This window comes from Triturus cristatus, chromosome 1_2 (assembly GCF_964204655.1).
Source record: "Triturus cristatus chromosome 1_2, aTriCri1.1, whole genome shotgun sequence".
In the NCBI taxonomy this organism is placed as follows: Eukaryota; Metazoa; Chordata; class Amphibia; order Caudata; family Salamandridae; genus Triturus; species Triturus cristatus.
Genome location: NC_140580.1, coordinates 920,315,331 through 920,335,394, shown reverse-complemented (window position 1 = coordinate 920,335,394; position 20,064 = coordinate 920,315,331). Strand labels below are relative to the sequence as shown.

Here is a 20,064-nt window from a genome sequence, read left to right as displayed (position 1 = left end):
GGGCAGTTAGGATCGGATTGCCTTGGGAAATTCAAAATCTGATAAGACCCATGAAAATATCGCAAAAGAAAATGAGGGTGAGACCAATCTTATTCCCCAAAAAGTGTAAACCCAAGTCTTCAATTGCTTTATGTCCATCATTAAAGATGAGAAGGATTCTTAGGGAATGTCTTATTCGTTTGTTTTATTAAAATGGCTACAGCATTACACGCACTAAACATTCCAACGTTACTTCAGTGAAAATAGCTTTTTTTTAAATAATGGCTCTCTGATCCACATCATGATTTTTGTTTTTTACATAGGGTGGTCCCTGAAAAGAATTTGAATTTTTAGCCATATTCAAAGTAAAGGGTACCGAAAACACTTTACAGTTCTCCACAAATACAGACCTAGACCTCGGAGGTCTCAAATTGCATGGTTTACTGCAAGTGTGAGAAATGTATATTCACAAACATGCAACAAAACAGGACTCCTATTTGTAAAGTGTGTGCCTGAATCAAAGGCCATTTAGTGCTAAATATCAGATAATTACTCATAGCCCACCCATATTTCCAACACTGATCACTGTGGAGAATGCATCACAGCAGACCAGAGTCACAACCTCTATACTGCAAAAATTGATACACCGACACAGGTCATTAGATCACACAATCTTCAAATTCAACGTCTGCTGTAACTAAAAGGTTTGGCAGTATTGCATAATCATCATCATCATAGTCTTTATTCGAAAATTCAAATTCATAAAAGACACAAATATCACAAAAATACAATTACAATAAAAGCATCATAATGGGTGCAAAGACCGTAGAATCCATCATATAATAAATATTAAAATATGAATATAAAAATACATTAAATAATAAATCCAACGACTAGATGGTGAAATAACATGGAAAATACAGAGAATTAAAAAGCAAGAAGATTCCATAGCCCTACCATGCAAAAGCTCGGAAAGAAACTAACAAAGTGAGCATGCCAGTTTATTCCTTAAATACCATGCCCAGCCCAAATATTTGGCAAGACCGACAGAAATAATCGGTAGTGTATCAGTGCGTAAAATCCTTAAGGCCACAAGACTACTCCTTGTGCCCAAAACTTTGCACAGTGGGGACAGCCAGATACGTCTTGGATCAACATAGGCGGGGCAGACAAACGGGAAGTGACCAATTGATTCGGACTGCATGCCACATGCAGGGCATATATCACTAACTGCACTTGACCACCTACTTGTAAGGGACCTGAGTGGCAACGAACCTGCTCGTAACTGGAAATATAATTTCCTGTCACTTGGTTTAGTAATCAAGTCCCAATAGGTTTCCAAAACTGGAGTAACCTTTACCTCCAGGTACCAATTAGTCATCCAAGAACAATTGACTTGGCTCCAAGTCTTATAATCAATATGTTCCCAATATAACGTTTTCAAGGCACTCTTGGAAGGGAATGTCGCAGACATTGGATCGCTCCACAGCCCCACCAAACCCAAGTCTGCAAGGGCCGCACGAAGCTTCCTCAGCCAACCGATCTTATGGGATGTATCAGACTTAATAACATCCAGAAGGCTCCTGGCATAGGAGGAGAGCTCCGGAGTAGACCACAACCTCCGCCAGAATAGAACCGGACGGAGATTGGCTAATTCCAGGATAGCTCTCCTACCTAGATCATATCTTAGAGGAACCAAAGGAGTACTCTGTGGAAGGCCTATAATACTGCGTAGGAATTTATTTTCGACTACCGTTAATAAACTTAACGAGTCAAAGCCCCATATCTCTGCCCCATATAAGGCAGAGTTTAAAGCCTTTGCCTCATAAACTTGAAGCACAGGTTTAATCTGCTTGGTAAGGGAAGTTTTAAACTCATTGAGTAGGACCCCAGTAATCTGCCGAAATTTCAAGGAGGTCATCATGACATGCTTACTCCACTTGTTGTCGTTAGTTATGTGCATACCAAGATATATAAAGCTGTTGACCTCCTCTAATGGCTGGGCATTCATAAAGAACTTCCTCACTCTATAACTAGGAGGTGGATTAAAAACCATGAGTTTGGTCTTGGATACATTTACTTCCAAACCATGTGCGAGGCAAAAGTCATCAAAGACAGACAGGGCTCTTTGCAGACCACTTGGCGTTTTAGACACAATAAGAGTGTCGTCCGCAAACATCAGTATTGGGGTAACTATCCCTGCCAACTTGGGAGCGTCTGTAGAGACACTAAGCATACGATCTACAATCCCATTTATATACAAGGAAAAGAGCGTCGGGCCATGGTACAACCTTGGCGTACACCGCGCTCAACAGGGAACTCATGAATAACTTCATCAAAACCTCCCCATTGGACTTCAGCAAAGTTGGGCTCGTGTAGTCTCATAACCAGGGTCAAAACTTCCGGAGGAAGCCCCAACTTTGCTAGGACAAGCCACAGCCTTGAGCGTGGAACTAGGTCAAAGGCAGCTCTTAAGTCAACAAAAGCAACAAAGAGACTGCCTTTCCCCAGAGTCACAACCTTCCAATATAATTGGATGAAGCGAAAAACCTGGTCCACTGTGCTAATGGATCTACGAAAACCAGCTTGAAATGTAGACAAGACCCCATTATCCTCTTCCCAATCTAATATTAAATTCAGGACCATCCTCCCAATGATCTTCTGAATTGTATCTATCAGACTAATCGGTCTGTAGTTACATGGGAGAGCCTTGTCGCCTTTTTTGAAAACTGGAATAATAGCACCCCCCCCAAGATTTTGGTACAGGGGCACCTTCAGCCACCGCGTTAGCCACTAGTGCAATGTACTTACTCCAGCAGGTTCGATTCTGGAGAAAGACATCGGACGGAACCCCGTCAGATCCAGGTGCACGTCCAGTAGCTACCGAAGCCAAGACTATTTGGACATCTTTGGGGCTGAAAGGACCTTTGCTGTAAAAAACATGTGGAATTGTCGCAGAGGGGATATGTAAAAGGCTACAGGCATATTGAGGCTTAAAATACTTAAACCACTCATCCTGTGTCACATAATTTAGGAGGGTGTCGGGCAGGCCACCCCTGTTCCATTTGATAATATTCCAAAACATTCTAGGATCCTTCCCATAACTTGCTCCCTTCAGGTCTTGCCAAAAGAGCTCATCCCAGTTTTTTTTAGCTTGTACAAGGCATTTTCTGTATGCCTGCCTTGCTATCTGAATGCTACTCAGGTGGCCGTTTGAGAGAGCAGCAGCTAAATTAGCTCTTGCATTTCTGCATTCCCCGTCATACCAGCGGAGCCGCCTAGGAGGGGGCTTTTTGTTTTTAGTGACTGGCTTTATAAAATATCCCTTTAATCCTTCAAAAAATAATTCATGAACGCCGGTTATTTGAGTCAAACCTTCACCAGAGGCCGCTACAACCTCTAGATGCAAGATAACTCTGGCCAACTCGGCGTCAATTTTTGCTATGGACATATCATTAGTTGCCACCTCCCGCCACCTGAGCCTACGCATGTTATTAGTAGGAACAACTTCTGGCGGATTAAGATCAGTTATATCAGCTATGGAAGAAATACCACTCCACCAGTGGTGAGTGACACAAATAGGATTCTGGTCGCTCTCAACTCTGGGTTCCACCACCATATCTTTGATGGAATGCCATAAGTTCTTACAGCAGAGGACATAATCAATCCTACTTTTAGAGCGGCCATTATCAAAAGTATTAGCACCCAACTTATCCCCCTGAGTTCTGCCATTCAAAGCCCTAAGACCATGCTCATAACAAAGGGAGTTTATCTGGACTATGACCTCCGACCATCGTTTAATTGGGGGGAGAGCCAGACCTGGAATATCCCATAGGCGATCCTACTCAGGATCAAGTCCCCATTCTGAATCCGAGGCTAATAGGGGTTCGAACGTAACGTTAAGATCTCCCGCAATGATCGTGCCATACGTACTACAATAAGTATCCATAAAGGAATCCAGAGTGACCAGGACTTGCGACCTTTTCCCCTTTGTCCCTCTGAGATAGAGGTTGAAAATAACCAGGTCCCGCTTTGAGGCCAAAGGCAGCCTAATTAGTTGAATATCCAGGGACCCGGACGACAACTCACTTGCCTTGGGAAATAGAGCCTGACGAGCCCAGGTAGTTAGGCCACCCATAGGACGGCCTTTAGATGCTGGGACATGGAAGTTTAAATAGCCTGGCAAGAACAAAGGCTCGACGGATCAGGTCTCCTGAAATAAGCGGACGTCAAAGTTACCCATGAACTCTACCCACGCGGGAGAATCCATCTTCGCCCTGAGGCCAGCAACATTCCAGGAGATCAAGGATCCAAAGCTAAATCCCAACAACCTATTCTGGGCAGCAAAACAAGATGTGACTACCTGTGAACTCACAGGCTGAATAGGCAGGTTCAACATTTTTCCCTTTAGAGGGGAGGGAGTACTAAACTGAGCCAGGGAAAGAACATCTGGGTGATCCCGTGACTTATCAACAGTAAAGCAGACACACCCGGTAACTGTTAGACTAAGATGACTTAGCTCCGGTCAATCTGTATCTTCCAAATTTCGCACACCATTATTACTATTGGAAGACAGAGCAAGAGACCCATAGTTAAATCCTCTCCCCATCCAGGCGTGGCCCCACCTATCCTCATGGGTAATGGGTTGCATATAAAAGAAGTGTAAATCATGCACCTGTATCCCCGAATGAGACCAAAAAGGAGCATGATCACATATAAAACTAGCAACACGGCAGTCTTTGAAGTTGATGATGATAGAGTCACCCAAAACATCTTTGGGTCGTGATCCTACCCAGCTAACCCTTCTAACAAACAAGATTTTCCCATCCATGTTGTTGGGGATAGGCGTGTTCTTATTTAGCCAGTGGATCACTTTGTTCTTTAGTTCTTCAAAGGATTCGGGTTTTGGACTTTTTGGTTTGGGGACACCAGTTAATACCACCACATAAGGAAGGGACTGGGGTGGTAGATGGATATGGGCCAGGGAAGAATGGGAAGTGCTATCAGTGGGTCCAATTTGTATGTCAACTTTAGTGTGATCAACCCCTGAGTCAATAATTGTCTGGGGAGCCTTCTTAGTAAATGCACAATTTTTATCCCTTAGCTTTGAAGGATCGAGGCCCGAGCTAACAAGTGTTGACACAGGGTGTTTACCAGAAGGATCAGGGGCAACAGATGGAGGGGTAACTGAGGATATGGAACTAAGGTTATCGCAAGCTTTTGTAGTAAGTTTAACTACATTCTTTAGTGAACAAAAGTTGTCAAGGATAGTCTGTTCTAGATTGTCAACTTTGTCGCTAACCAATTTGATTCTTTCCAGGAGGGGCAGCATTAAAGATCGAACCACCTGCTCAATCAAGGGAAGCATATAATTGGCCTGTGACCGATCCGGTGGGCTATTAAAGGCCTCGCCAGAGGCCGGACACTCCTCATGGAGGGGGATGACAGGCATAGACACATTTTTAGAGGTTTTAGGGATTTTACTCTGTCTTGTACCTTGGGCATCCACACCTCTCTTCCTCTTCGGAATAACTAATCTAGGTGCTTTGGATGCTTTATTATTAGCCCTAGTTAGCGGAAGGGTAACTACAGGGCTTTCAGGGCCCTCGATAGGAAGGGGGGGATTATTAACTTCAATGGCGCTGGCACTTTGCAAAGATATAATAGAACTAGGATCAGAGGTTCTATGCTGTAGCTGATCGCCACAGATTTGGTCAACTGACCTGGCTGGTGACTTAGCCCGTGCCAATGCGCCAATTGATGACCGCCTGGTATACATAGGCTCAACAGAGAGACGGCGTTCAGTGATAGAGATTTCATGTTCAAGCACGGAAACAGCTCTAGTAATGAACTGATCTAAAGTACCAGTCACTGAAGCAGTCCCCGTTGCGCGCTTACCTTTCCCTGCCATGTTACAACATACACGGGAATGAGCAACAGAACAAATACAGTAATTGGATACTCAACTTCGGCCACAGCAATCCACAAGTCTTACTTGTCAGTTACGTAAGCTCAGGGGATTGGCCAAGCCCAGCCTCTGTCAGCCCCTGACGGTCCCGCCCTTGTCCCGGGCTTCGCCCGGGCTCGTTCCCGCGCGCGTTCCGCGCTGCGGAATCGGTAAAAGACAGATATAGAGGCAGAGGGCGGGAGGCCGAGTAAGGCGGGCCAAGCCACAGGTGGAAACAGCAGAGGGTGCCTGGGTAATGAAGTCTTCCTCCCTTCCCTGCAGCAACGGCCGGAACCAGCAACGGAGGTTCAGCGCAGGCACAGAACCACAGATAGTCACACTGCTGGATACAATGTTGCAGCAAACACCAAAGGTCTTTCAAAGACGAAGCATAATCTAAACCTCCTAACCCTTGCTGTACAGAACTGGGTTGTAATTGTGACACAGCTAAAACATACAGGTTTTAAGAAACGCAGGTTAGGGTGGAAGACGCACTTGCTAGGAACGGTCATTCTGACCTCTTCTATCACAGAGATTATCTGTCAGCCAAGCACACAAACGCAGAAAGCACTGCACAAGAACCTAAACTGTCAAAATATTGGTGCAAGTAGCACTAAAAAAAAATGCCTACAAAAATAATATTTCGTATTAAAAACATCTCCCACAAATCTAAAGCCTATCACAACTAAGCAAAGTTTTAACATAAGCCAAAATGTTTTCCACCCTGCAAACCTCAAACAAACAATATAGCTGTATAGTTTGGTACAAACCTCGCCAGCCTCCAGACTCCTCAAGGTATCCCTTGGTCGTGGTGTCCACCTGGCAGTTGGATGAATGAGAAGAACTGTCTTCTTTTCTTCTTGATATCCCACTGTATACGCTCTGCCCATTGACAAATGTTTTCACATGCCCTGGAGAAATATACAAATGGTGACCTAGGTGCTCCACATATATCGGATTGAGCCTCATCTAATCATGCTGTACCAGGTTATCACAACACAGTCCCACTAACCCTGTTGCGTGATATTACTCTGTGCCCCCTCGAAATACTATACTTTTCTGCCGTGTCCCCAATTCATGGTTGCTTCTAAAGGTCACATGTCTACAACCCCAACAATTGGGTGCCATTTTACCGCTTTGGCTCAGCAAAGCGAGGTGTCGCACTATGATCTAATACTACCAGAAAAATGGGTGAAAAGGCATTCAAGCAATACCAGTGGAAACCTAATTCTAGCTAAAATGGATTCCAGTTAACACTGGTTCCCGTTTTCTGCACAACGGATATGCACTATCCCACTCAGACCATGTGCAGGTTAGCAGGCCGGAAGCAGGCCCCTAATACAGTGCTGCTGTCACGGAGTTCAGCCTGCCTGTACAAAAGCAGACTCCTTAATTGAAATTGTCTATCTATATGCAATAGAGTATTGTAGCAATTATGCCAGTCACCACAACATTAACACAGGGGGGCTCTGAAGAACAACTAACTCTTCATGTTACAGACTGGCAGACCAAGTTTGCCACCATTTACACTTATCAGATAAAAAACAAACACCTTACTACCCTCATCAGACTTCGAGTCACAAAGTTCAATAGCTATAGTTAGATACACCAATCCAAAGGTGGCATTGCTCTCTGTAGCAATCTCACTGACTTACCACCATGCTGTATAGGGAATGAGAGGAGCTCAGATGAGAATCCGCTGCTGTCGGGGAGGAGAGTCTCGTCCGAGCCAGTGGGAGTCTGTGGTGCTTCGTAATGGGAAGGAAACAAACGCAATTTCTGCCCCTTCAGGTTGAGGCGTGCTGGACTGATTAGGGGGCGACGGAAGAGAAAGGAACCAGAGCTGGAAGTGACTGATCCTGCAATGGAAGGAGATGGCGAGGGAATAGGAGATGTGGGGCAGCTGCCGGACAGGAGCGAGAAGTAATCTATATAAAAGAAAAAAAGAAAAAGGTTAAAGCTAAAAGCTTACCACAGTTAACAGATAGGTGTACTGAAAGTTTAAACATTGTTGTAATAATGATTTAAATGAAAGTATTAGCTTAGTTTTGATGGACACTTCCCTGTATCGGGAATTTACCCTTCTATAATAGATTCCAAAAATTACAATGTCTCTTGGGTAAGCGGCAACACCTAGGCTTTCTTTGGCATCTCTGGAGGGAAAGAGTGTTATGGGCATGTAGTACTTCAATAGGATCTATTGCAAGGACACCCCATCAGGGTAATCACTGCACTCTATAAATATAGATAATCATTCTGACTTGAGATACTGAGGAAAAGCAGCGAGTCCTGTAACTTATTTTATGCAAGGTATCCTTTCCACGTTTAGATCAAAGATCGGCTGTACTGCATTATTGTGGTCGTGCAACTTGGGTACAATGTCTACACAGCAGGCATTACATTACTTCTCCATCATGGAATATTGATTACACTCAATTATAGACTAATTTCACCCACTGTGTGAGAGCCAAACACTTTTTTGAAAAAGGAAATTCTTCCAAAAATAAAGTGTCAAAGTATTTAAGGTGCCAACCGCATGTTACCTTTTAGGACTGAGGAACATATCTCATTTAACTCACTCCATGGGCTATCTACTACTCAGGAATAGATATTCGAGGCCCTAGTACTTTGATACAATGCCATCAAGACACTCACCCCACAAACATACAACATGAAAATGCTTAATAAACAACACCTCCACTCTTGAGGTCTGAGGTCTCTATCAGCCAGCCTTTTAATCATGGTTACATTTCTAGAATGCTGCTGTGGTGAACTAGCCTGATGTATGATTAGCGCACATAACATGAACTCTCCCAAGAATGGAGATACATTTCTGATATCCTTCAATAAGGAAATGATTGAAAACATACCGCTTTACAAGTCGCTAAACAGACTTGATCTTTATTTGAATGGTACCGACATGAAAGGGCATCCCGTAGGAATTTAGTTCCATCAACCAACCTACCTCAGTAAGGCTGGTATCTGGACTGGGACAGCCTTTCTATTTTTTTTGTACTGGGAAACCTGACAAGGTTGATCGTCCATCCTGTGCTCCCTAGTCCTATCAATGTAGAAACTACTGGCCCACCTAGGGTCAAAGCGGTGTAGCCTTTGCTCCTTCGAGGAACACAGCCGAAAAAGAATGCAGGAAGCGTGATGGACCACATTAAAAGGTGACACCACTTTCGAGAGAAAGTGTGCCCAAATCCAAAGGATCAGCTTGTCATGGGAAAAAACGTAGCTGAACAGAATTCCTGAAAACCACTGACAAGATACGCAGAAGTGATGGCAATAATAACAAGGATTATGTTACTTACCCTGTAAGCATCTGTTCTTGGCATGTAGAGCTGTAGATTCATATGCTTTGAATACTCCTGCCATCTAGTGTTGGGTGGAGGATGTTTGTAAGTTGATTTTCTCTGAAGACGTCTTTTCCAGTCACGAGGTAAGGTGACTCCTCCTTTCGGTGATAGTGCGCATAGGCAACCACTCCATTGTTCGATTGTTTTCCCACAAGAGGGTGAGAATGGAGTAAGTAAATGTAGTACAGAGATGTCCATGCGTATATAATGGGAATAATAAGAACTGCAACAACCAGAGGTGTCCGGGGAGGGCGCATGTGAATCTACAGCTCTACATGCCAAGAACAGATGCTTACAGCATGTGTGCTGTAGATACATATGCTTTGCATAGCATTATTCTCCCAAAGCGGTGGCTAACCAGTGGGTTTTGTAGTTGTTTGAAAAAGTGTTTTTAGCACGGCTTGTCCTACATTAGCTTGTTGACGTGCGAATACATCCACACAATAATGTTTGGTAAATGTGTGTGGTGTAGACCATGTAGCTGCCTTACATACGTCAGCTAAGGGAATGTTACTTAAAAAGGGCATGGATACTCCTATTTTGTGAGTAGAATGTGCTCTAGGAGGTACAGTTAAAGTTCTTTTAGCTTTAACATAGCAAGTTTGAATACATTTGACAATCCATCTAGAAATAGCGGATTTGGAGATAGGATTTCCTTTATGAGGTGGAGCAAATGCAACAAAAACTTTTGTTCCATCAATATAGTATAATAGTGCTCTTTTGACATCAAGTGTGTGTAGCCCTTTCTGCTGCTGAATCAGGTTTAGGGAAGAACACAGGTAGCTCAACTGATTGGTTAATATCAAAATCAGAAACTACTTTTGGAAGGAATTTTGCGTTTGTATGAAAAAACACTCGATCTTTATGAAGTAGAAAGAAAGGTTCTTCCAAGGTTATTGCCTATAGCTCACCAACACGTCTTAATGAAGTGATAGCAATTAGAAAGGCAACCTCCCATAAAAGAAATTGTAATAAACAATTATGCAATGGCTCAACAGATGGACCCATAACCCTTGTGAGAACAATATTAAGGTTCCAGACAGGTGCAGGTGGTACCCTGAGCGGTATTATTATTTTAAGGACTACCATAACAGCTTTAATTACTGGACCTTTGAATAAGGATAAATGTGGTCTGTTGTACAAATAGGCAGGTACTGCCGTTAGGTGCAGTCGGTTAGAGGTGTATGCTAAGCCAACTCGCTGTAGATGCAAAAGATAACAAATAATATTTTGTATAGATGCATCCAGCGGATCAATTGTGTTATTACAAGATATAACAAACCTTTTCCACTTTGCTGCATAAGGTGCTCTAGTGGTAGGTTTTCTTGCTTCTATAAGAATTGTCATATAATCTGGTGGTAGATTTAGGTATCTGAACTCTATGACTTCAGGAACCAGATCGCTAGGTAGAGCTCCTTGGGATTTGGATCTCTGATTTCTCCATGGTTCTGCGTGAGAAGGTTGGAAGTGAAGTGCAGCTTTAGAACCACTGACAGTTCTAGTAGTGTGGTGACCCATGGTTGATGAGCCCATGTGGGAGCCACTAGAATCAGTGTGAGTGATGTCTGCCGGAGTTTACGAACCAGAAATGGAAGGAGAGGGAGAGCAAATATCCCATACCAGTTCATCCATAGGGCATTGCTTTTTGATAGATGGTGTGGGAATCTAGAGGTGAAGTTTGGACATTGAGTTCTCTGCTGTGGCAAAGAAGTCTCTGTGGAAATCCCTATTTTTGGAAGTAAGGAAGGAGAACCTGGGGATGAAGTTCCCATTCTTGTAGCCGCATCCTGCTGAGGTCGGCAGATTGGTTGTGCATGCCTGGAAGGTGTTCTGCTATAAGATTACTTTTGTGATGTATTGCCCAATGCCAAATGGTCAGAGAGGCGAGACAACTGTAGAGTGTCCCCCCCCCCCCCCCCTGTTTTTGTACATAGCATAGCATTCATGTTGTCCGTCTGGACTGGGACAACTTTCCCTAAGAGGTGAGGCTGAAAAGCTTTTAGTGCTAGATAAATAGCTAGAAGCTCCAAGTAATTGATGTGGAGACTCCTGTGTTTGGTGTTCCATAAACCCTGAATTGTTAGATGCTGGAGATGCGCACTCCAACCTGTGAGAGATGCATCTGCGGTTTGAACTACTTGTGGAAGCGGGTAGATTCCACGCGCGAAGAATGGTGAAGCGCATACGAAAACAATACCGACGAGGGTACAGTGGGTTGCGCACCGAGGGGATCCCGAAGAACGGCTTCGAACCGGAGCACCACACACACCACGTCCAAACTAGATGGTGTAAAGAAAACTATCCAACAATGAATGTGATGCCTGTGCACCCAAACACTGAAAGGAGGAGTCCCCTTACCTCGTGACTAGAAAAGACTTCTTCGAAGAAAAACAACTTGCAAACATACTGACCCCACACTAGATGGCAGGAGTATGCAAAGCATGTGCATCTACAGCACACCTGCCTCGAACACATCTTTAAGGTCAAACATCTCAGTGTGAAACTCTGCATTACAAAAGGTAAGGAAAAATTAAGGTCCCTCTGCAGGACAGAAAATAAGCAGGGCAAACACAGTTGAAAGTCCTTTTAAGAAACGGGTGACTTAAAAAAAAAGTTGGTGGATGAGGTCAAATGAAGAAAGGTCAAAAGGGCAGACAAGTAAACTTTAACTATGCCTTCATGACAGCCTTGCCGGACCAGAGACAAAACAAATAAAACTGCGGAGGTAAGGCCACGGAAAAGGACAGCGAGTTGCAAGTGCACCGATTCTGTAACAAACCAGAGACAACACCTGTGGAACGGAGACAATTTTGTGTTCTCAAGTCCAAAGATACAATCCAGTCTCTGGGATCCAAGGCCACCGGGACCAGAGTTAACCTCAACCTTTCTTTTGAGCTAGCCTGAGAAAGGTGTCTAGAAATCAGAGATCTAAAATCAGCCTCAGACCCCAGTCCTCCTTGGTGACCAAGAAGCATTTGGAGTAACAGCCTATGTCCCTCTCCACCTAAGGAACCACTCTGATCGCACCCTTGGCAAACAGCATCTGAACTTCTCTGGTCAGAATGGTGGCAGGATCCACAGAGGTCTGGCCACAAACCGAAGGAATATGTGGAGGGTAGACAAACAGGAGATAGCATAACCAAATTGAACCACCTGCAGGGCCCACTGGTCCAAAGTAACTGAAAGCCTGCTGGGCAGGCAAAATCAATTCGGATTACCACTGTTCCATTGGGATCATGTGAGGGGTAACTAAAGCAGATTGGTGTGGACTGCATTTTGGGAGTAGGGTAACTGCATTTAATGATGGCCACATATCCAACACTATCTCTGTAGGAGAGTAGGGTCTGCTTTCTATGTTCACCCCCACTTTTTGCTTTTGCTTCACTGGTTTTCGACTTAGATGTGGCTGTGGGCCTGCCAATCAGACCCACAGCCCTGCTGTTCTCTCTCTAAATTTACACTATGTACTTTAGGTGCATAACCCAATTGGTTAGGATCACCTTATTGGCCCCTGTACAGTGTACCTTAGGTACCCAGGGCATAGGTGTACCCTAGGCCTACCAGGGGCTGCAGCATGTATTATGCCACCAATGGCCTGGCCTTCCATTATGACACAACTGGCTGATCACTCAGCTGGGGCAAGGTCGTGTAATCACTCCTTGCTTAGGTGCAGTATTCCTATACCTACCTTATATATAGACACATGTGTACCTATCAGCCACTCCTATGGCAGGCCTTAACAATCCTGGAGGCAGAGTGCTTGGTAACATGTGAGATGGTGCTCTAGCATGAGCTGAGCCTGTCTGCAGCTTTCGGAACCATGTCCTTATAGCTGTTCTATGATATAGCCTACCATATACTCTTAAAGTGCCTTATAATCTTAAACGGTTATGGTAACTATGGTTTGGCTTTATCAAAACATGTCGTGTAAGGTGTCTAACACTTTGGAATAATACCCCCATACCATTTCTGGCCATGAGGATATTATTCCTCCCTTCTAGAGGGAGAAGACATGTTGTAACCTACTTACCCGGTTAAAGTTAACCAGAGCCCCAGCATCACAAAATGGATGCTGCTGCCACAGACACAAGTCTGACCTCCTGCTGCTGGGAGTCCTTCCAGCGAGGGAGGCTTGGACAATAGGTTTCCTGCCTTGGGAGGTGCGAGCACCACCCTAGACAGGATTTAGTGTATTGGGGCAGGGAGGGTTGAATGAAACTAGACACTGCCTGGGGCACACAAGGTGTCCCATGCATAGTCCAGTTCAAACCGGCGCTGGGGCACTCCAGCCCCAGCTCTGGCGCGAAACGGGACAAAGGAAAGGGGGTGTAACCACTCCCCTTCCTGGTCCCACCCATAGAAGGGACCTTGCAGGTAGCCCAGCCCAGTATATCAGTAGGTAGCTGAGCCCTGCTAAATTAGATTAACCTGAATCTGCAACTTGAACAGAAACTCTGGACCTTCGACATTCGACCTCAGGAAGAAGACTGAAGAAATCTCCCTTGTGGCCAAGGAGTGACCACCCTGGGCAACCAGGCACCATCCAGCGACCGCTGCTTGCTTCGCGACTGATCCTTCGAGGGACGACTGCAGAGACTGACCAGCGCCGAGACTTCCAGACACCTCTGACCCAGATCCACATCTACAGCGAAGCTGAGACCCGTGGAGGCGACGAGGGACGTGGGACCGGCGACTTGGGAAAAGTGGCTAGTACCTGACTAGCGCGACTTCCGAGGCTCCCTCGAGGCTGTGCTTGGGGAATTGAGAAGCCCCCATCCCGAGCACCATCTGCAAAGAAGACCAGCTCCCCACACTTCACGTGTTCTGCGTGGGGCCCTTCTGCACATGAGTTGCTCGACGTGTTGTCCGGTTGCTGGCCCGTTGGCTAGTGACCTCTGCGACGACAAACCTTTGTTTTCATCTTGCTGGTCCGGCTCCTCCAGACTGGCACCCGCTCCTCTGTGAAAGAGAAGCATCCCAGACCTTCCTGGTCTGCACCAGAAGCAAGTCCTCCATCCTGCGTGGGTTCCGCTTGCCAAGGCTTGTTGGGTCCTGACTCGACTTCGCCGACGCCGACAGCAAGAGCCTTCGTGGGACAGCTCACCTCCTGGTCCTGGTCGTCCTCGATGCCTCCTGGTACCCGTGACTGCTGCGACAAGCTTCACCTCTTCACCTGCATCTTCACGACATTGCCTGGTTCTTCCTGGTTCCTTCCCAGCTCCTGGCTGGTGACCTAGACTCTGTCCCTTCTGCTTGCAGGTATCCTTCCTTCTTGATCCCATCCTTGGGATCCACCGGACACTCTTCACTGACTGCCTGTCAGCAACTTTCCTTCAGGCATCCATAGGAGTCAACGACGAAACCCGACGCAAGTTCACACCTATGCACCCGCAGCCCGTGGGCTAGGTAACTGGAGTACTTCGGTGCTCACAAGGGTATTGACTATCCAAGGGTCTAGTTTCCGAGTCTCGACTTCCTAGCTATACCAGAAGTGTCCTAAAACTGTTAATTTCTAATAACTTCCATTTCTATCAACTTTTACGCATTACGCGTGAGTGTTTCCACTCTGCACCTGAATCCCATGGGCCTCCCACTTCCTAACCTTTGGTAGTATAGTGTAGCCCCAGCGATTCCCTAGGCCTAGGCCTATTCTATTTCCGTGACAGTGGTTATTATACCACTTACTTAGTATATGGTTTGCGTGGCCCCTAGGGCCTAACTGTATTACTTACCTGTGTGACGTAATGTATGCTTAAATAAGACTGTGTTGTACTTACCTCGAATCTCATAAAGAGTGCTGAGGGTTTGACTAGAATAAATACATTCTATTTTTATATATATCTGCTGTGGTGTCCTTTCATTTGGTATTCAAGGGATTACATATGGTATAACAGCTGGCTTCACATGCCATTCAGAGTTTAGCCTGAGACTGCTCTTGTCCATGCTACCACTAGGATAGCTGGTCTATAAGGTTGACTTTACAACCAATCACCATAAGGGTTGTTTGGACTGATACAAGGTGTACACTAGAATTAGTGACATCATATATCAGGCCAACTTCTCACAATCTCTTCCTCTGGAACAAAGAAAAGGCTGGACAGGCTATGAGGGCTGCCTTTGTCTGTGGGCAATGCCCCTTGAGTAACCTGGAACTCTTGGTGTAATGACGAGCAGGGGAGAGTAGTTCAAGAGTGAGCTGTAGGGCAGCCATCAATAAAACACTTGAGTCAAATCTGCCTTTTCGTCAAAGAACCTGGCTCATTCAAGCAACATGTCCATCAATGAAGCTGGGATGTCCCGGAGAATCCGGTAGCACACATCCAAGCACGCCATTTGACACCTTAGGTGGTACTCTTGGCACAGCGTTCTGAGTTTGTTGTGTCCAGACCAGCACTTAAGTTTGTACTTGGCCACGCCTTGGCTGTCATACTTTTACGAAAAAAACCTTCAAAAATCCTCAGGGTCAGGAGGCAAAATCTATCACCATATCCTAAGGCACCTGTGTGTATCGGCCCAAGATGCATACCGCATTTATGGATCGGAGGCCAAAAATGCCGAAAAACAAAACCTTTATTTAGGGCAACAATCCTTTTGGACTTTCTATTTGGAGGAGAAGCAGGGGATGCAGTTGGGGTTTATCTTACTTATCAAAGCCTTTACAACAGGACTCTCTGGAGTCTGATCTTGAGTTAAGACGCATGGGTCCCTAGGAGCAGGCCGATGGCACTAAGCAATCGAGCTGTTCATAAGCGGCAAAGAATAAGGGTTGGACGAGGCTGCACCAAAAGACTCAGTCAAGGCTTCATTAAGTGGCAGTTTTTAGCTCAGGTTTTAAAATCTCAGCAAGTGTACCTTAATCTCTACGGTTTGCAAAGGTAAATCCAAGGCCTTCACGAACCTAAATACTACCACAGCATAAAATGCATTCTTCAGTAGGTGGGGGCCCAAGGGAACTAATTGTTTAAGATAAAGTGTCCAAACCACTGCCATTTTGTTGTTGTGGGGAACCGGTTTGTGCACCTGGGTCGCACTGGAATCAGGACTGAACATGGCTTCCAACATTTAGTGCTACTGGCAAGGGAACAGCAGGGGAATCCTCCCAAGCCACGGCTGTGCTTTAGTTATTTTGTAGCAGAACTCAAGCTGAGATATTGCTGAAGCCTACGGCAGATCCAACACTGTAATCGGGACATAGCCTGAAACTGGCATCTCTTGAACAGTGGCTAGCACTGAACTGGGCATAGCCAAAGATGGCAGTGCCATACATTTTAAGGTGCGAACAGGGGGGGGGGGGGGGGGGGGGGGGACTGCAGTATTGCCTCCTTAATTGACTGTGAAATACAGTGGCCTAGGAAATTAGGGGTGCATTGCTAGATAACCAGAATAAAGTCTGTCTCAGGAATTCAGGAATACAAGCTCACCAGGCAAGCTGCTGAATGTATGAATGCTACGGGGGGGGGGGGGGGGGGGGGGGCGGCAAGCAGGCGGGCAGAACATGAGGCCCAGGCCGTGGAAAGCCACAATGGGGGAAGTCAGAAAGCAACACTGCATAGGAGACAAAAGGTGAGCTCAGTGCACTAGGCAAAGCAAAAGGGTTGAGCACACCTGGGTCACGTAAGTGGCCGGCATAGTCAGCGGTGCGGCTTGCGCCCGTTGCCCTCCCCCGCCCCTCCAGCCACATCCCAATCTGCTCCTTGGATGCCTAGTCGCCCGGTTTCTAGCCCGGTCCATGGTCAAATTCCCTTCTCCTCTGCTGCCTGGTTTCTGTGTTTAGCGTACACGTCCCCTCAAGCAGTTTGAGCAAGCTGAGCATTTGGATTATTTAGGACAAGCTGCTGTAGTCTTTGTTACCACACATCAGGCGTTTCAAAGCAGGAGACGCCTTTCACCTTGCACCCTTTACTTTCCGTCTGAACAAGCAGCCTAGCGCAGCTCAGCCCAGCTAGTGTCATGCACCAGTATTAATGTTGTGCTCAACACCTCAAAAGCAACAGACAGGGCTGATTCTGGTCCTAATGGTCTTAGGTTCATCTCGGACTTGAACATAAAGTCAGCAGCAGGTCCAAACTCGCCAAATAAGGCAAACATAAAAATAAATCATACATCGCTTTGGGCAACTTTTTTGGACACCTTGCAGGCTACTGTTGATGCAATGAACCTACACTCATCCAAATTAGACATCCAGGTCGATCTTCTTAACCTCATCGCAATATTAATCTCAGGAATCAATGGCAAGTTGGAAGCCTTAAACAGCTTTATATCGAGGGTACAGAGAGATCCTGATGCAACCTTTACCATTTGTCACTGTATGCAAATCCTAGAAAAGTGAAGCACATTACCCCACGTTTTGAGCACTTTGGTGATGGAGATGAAGAAAAGCAGCTGGCTGTTGACATCAACAGCACTACACGCTGCCAAAGGGAGCATCAGAACCCAGTCTGACGCAGATTTTCAACAAAGTAACAGAGACTACTGCTATAGAAACAAACTTTACCCAGAGAGCAAACCCACTTACGTGGAAGTAACTTCACGCTTGGTGAAATAATGTTATGCTTATTCTAGGACAACTGAACCAGCATTTCCTTAAAAAGCTTCAGATAACCACATATTGGAAGACTGGGAACATGCTCAAGAGATCTACGCACACATGTCCCCCATCGCAGCATCCCACAAAGGGAATCACAAAACAGGAGAGAGCCCCTTACACATGCCAATAAACATCGCAGGGCATGCTTCAAAACAATCAGGGGAAGCTGATCATGGTGTTGAAGCGAACAGCAGAGTTACAAAACCCATAAACCAACACAGAATGTCGACCAAGAGGGAATGCAAAAGCTTCCATAAAAGACAGAAAGGACATACAAAATCAGCAGCACAACCAGAAACACTAGTAATATAATCCCGATTTTCTCCAAGATTCAGGTCAGAAGGTGCAACTGGGAACAATGTGAATCAGCCCCCCTGCCAAATGCCCCAGAGGAGAGGTCACAAATAGGGGGCATGGGTGGTTCAAAATACAGGTGTTTTTACGGGGTTGCTTTGGCCTGTCAGACTAAGCATCCTATTCATCCATTTATGACAAATTTGTCTCAGAGGGTAGATATCGCGGGCAAGGAAAAGATGCCAGAAAGTAAAGAAACGTGCAGACTTTCCATCAGCACCAAAATAAAGACAACTTGATTATATCACACATCAGCCATCACCCAAACAGGTGCTGAACGAGTTTACATCTCACAAGCTCCTGTTTATACCTCAGAGGGCCCACACGATGTCCTAAATAGAGAAAGAATTATCAAACTACTCAGGAGCAAGCAACAGGAACCTGGAAAACTTGGTTTCAAAGGCATTTAATTCGCGGCTGTTTTTTTAAATCAAGAGTAGCACAAGTGACTCTTGAACCCACCCTGATATTGTTTGCATCATCTGAACGAGCTCAAAAAGTGTGTGGGAAAAAAAAAACATTCTGGAATTAGGGCATTCAAATTTCACTTTATCAAGACAACCGTTATCCAACTATCTTAACGTCTTCTGCGTCTGATACCACAGTCCGAAACATCCAAGTGAGGTCCTTGCAAACCTAATCCTTAGCAACATGACACTCCACTTCAGGGAACGAAAGGATACTAAGAACAATCACACAACATCAAGAGGAAAGAAAAAACACATTAAGTCACCCTGAATTTTCAGTATCGAGGAACCCATTGGATCCACAAACACCAGCAAATGTAAACAATCGGGCATCATCGGGGGTGGGCTCTCAATGTTAACCTGGAAGTGCCTTGTAGCCCTGCAATCGGCGACTTCCTAGACTGGTCACTCCTGGTACGAGATAAAAACTCATGCTTAGGAGATGCAATACCAAACTCCTAACAACTCAACCGGTCAATTCAAACGGACTGTAAAAACAGACCCGGATTTGCTCATGTAACATAGCAGGAGTCCAAAATAAAATCTATAAAGCTGAAACCGTAAATTAATATTATTTTTTAAACAGATTTTTATTGCCATTTCAAATACTTGGCATTGTATAATATACCTATTCATTTCTTACAGCAGTGTGATACTTGTTGTGTACTATGAATATCTGGCGGCAACATTTTGGCACATCATGGCAATAGTTCAGCACCCCTGTTCTCTCTATTTCCTTGGAGGATGCTACGACTACCTGAACCCAGCGCTATAGAGTCACTTCTTTCAACCGTATACTCGCTATTATATCCTATAAATTAATCCCCCCAGGTGTGTCACGTATTTATCTAAACACCTACTCAGCTGGCTGAGGGATAACCTATACTTGGTTCAAACCGATATTATAGGTCGATATTGGTATCCTGTCCATGATAGGGGATACGGAGACTGTATACCAATTGCATTACTTGTCATTTAGTGGAGTTCAGGGACCAGGGCTCATCCTTCATTTGCAGGAGTTTCTTTTGCCCGGTTCTCATCTCCCTCATTCTCCGGGTGTTTTAACAATTCCACTAATGCTGTCCAAGCCCTAGCTATCTCCAGTCTTTCGCTCCTCGTTTTCTTAGCTAGTTGCAATCGAACATCCCCCTCACCGTCTGCCCATTTTTAAAATTCTTTTTTCCACCGGAGTATGTTAGGACCATCCCTTGACTTCCAATGACTGGTAATGTCCCTTTTGGCAGGAACTAGGCCAAGATCCCGGAATTTACTCGTCACTTCATTTTTGGATGTGTGGGGGAACCAGTGTAAAAGGCAATACCCAGGTGTAACTGCTATCTCTTTGTCCGTTACATCTGCTAGGACCGT

The 20,064-nt window shown here is 45.3% G+C and overlaps 1 protein-coding gene across 1 annotated transcript in view; it reads right to left on the bottom strand.

Moving 5' to 3' along the window:
* TMEM201 (transmembrane protein 201) overlaps positions 1-20,064 on the bottom strand; it is a 293,795-nt gene that overhangs the window by 24,997 nt on the left and 248,734 nt on the right. Inside the window, exons 9-10 of the mRNA XM_085609763.1 lie at positions 7,582-7,854; positions 6,697-6,837 (exon numbers count right to left, since the gene is read on the bottom strand). Of these exons, the coding sequence (XP_085465889.1) occupies positions 6,697-6,837; positions 7,582-7,854 (414 nt within the window). The remainder of the gene's footprint in view (positions 1-6,696; positions 6,838-7,581; positions 7,855-20,064) is intronic.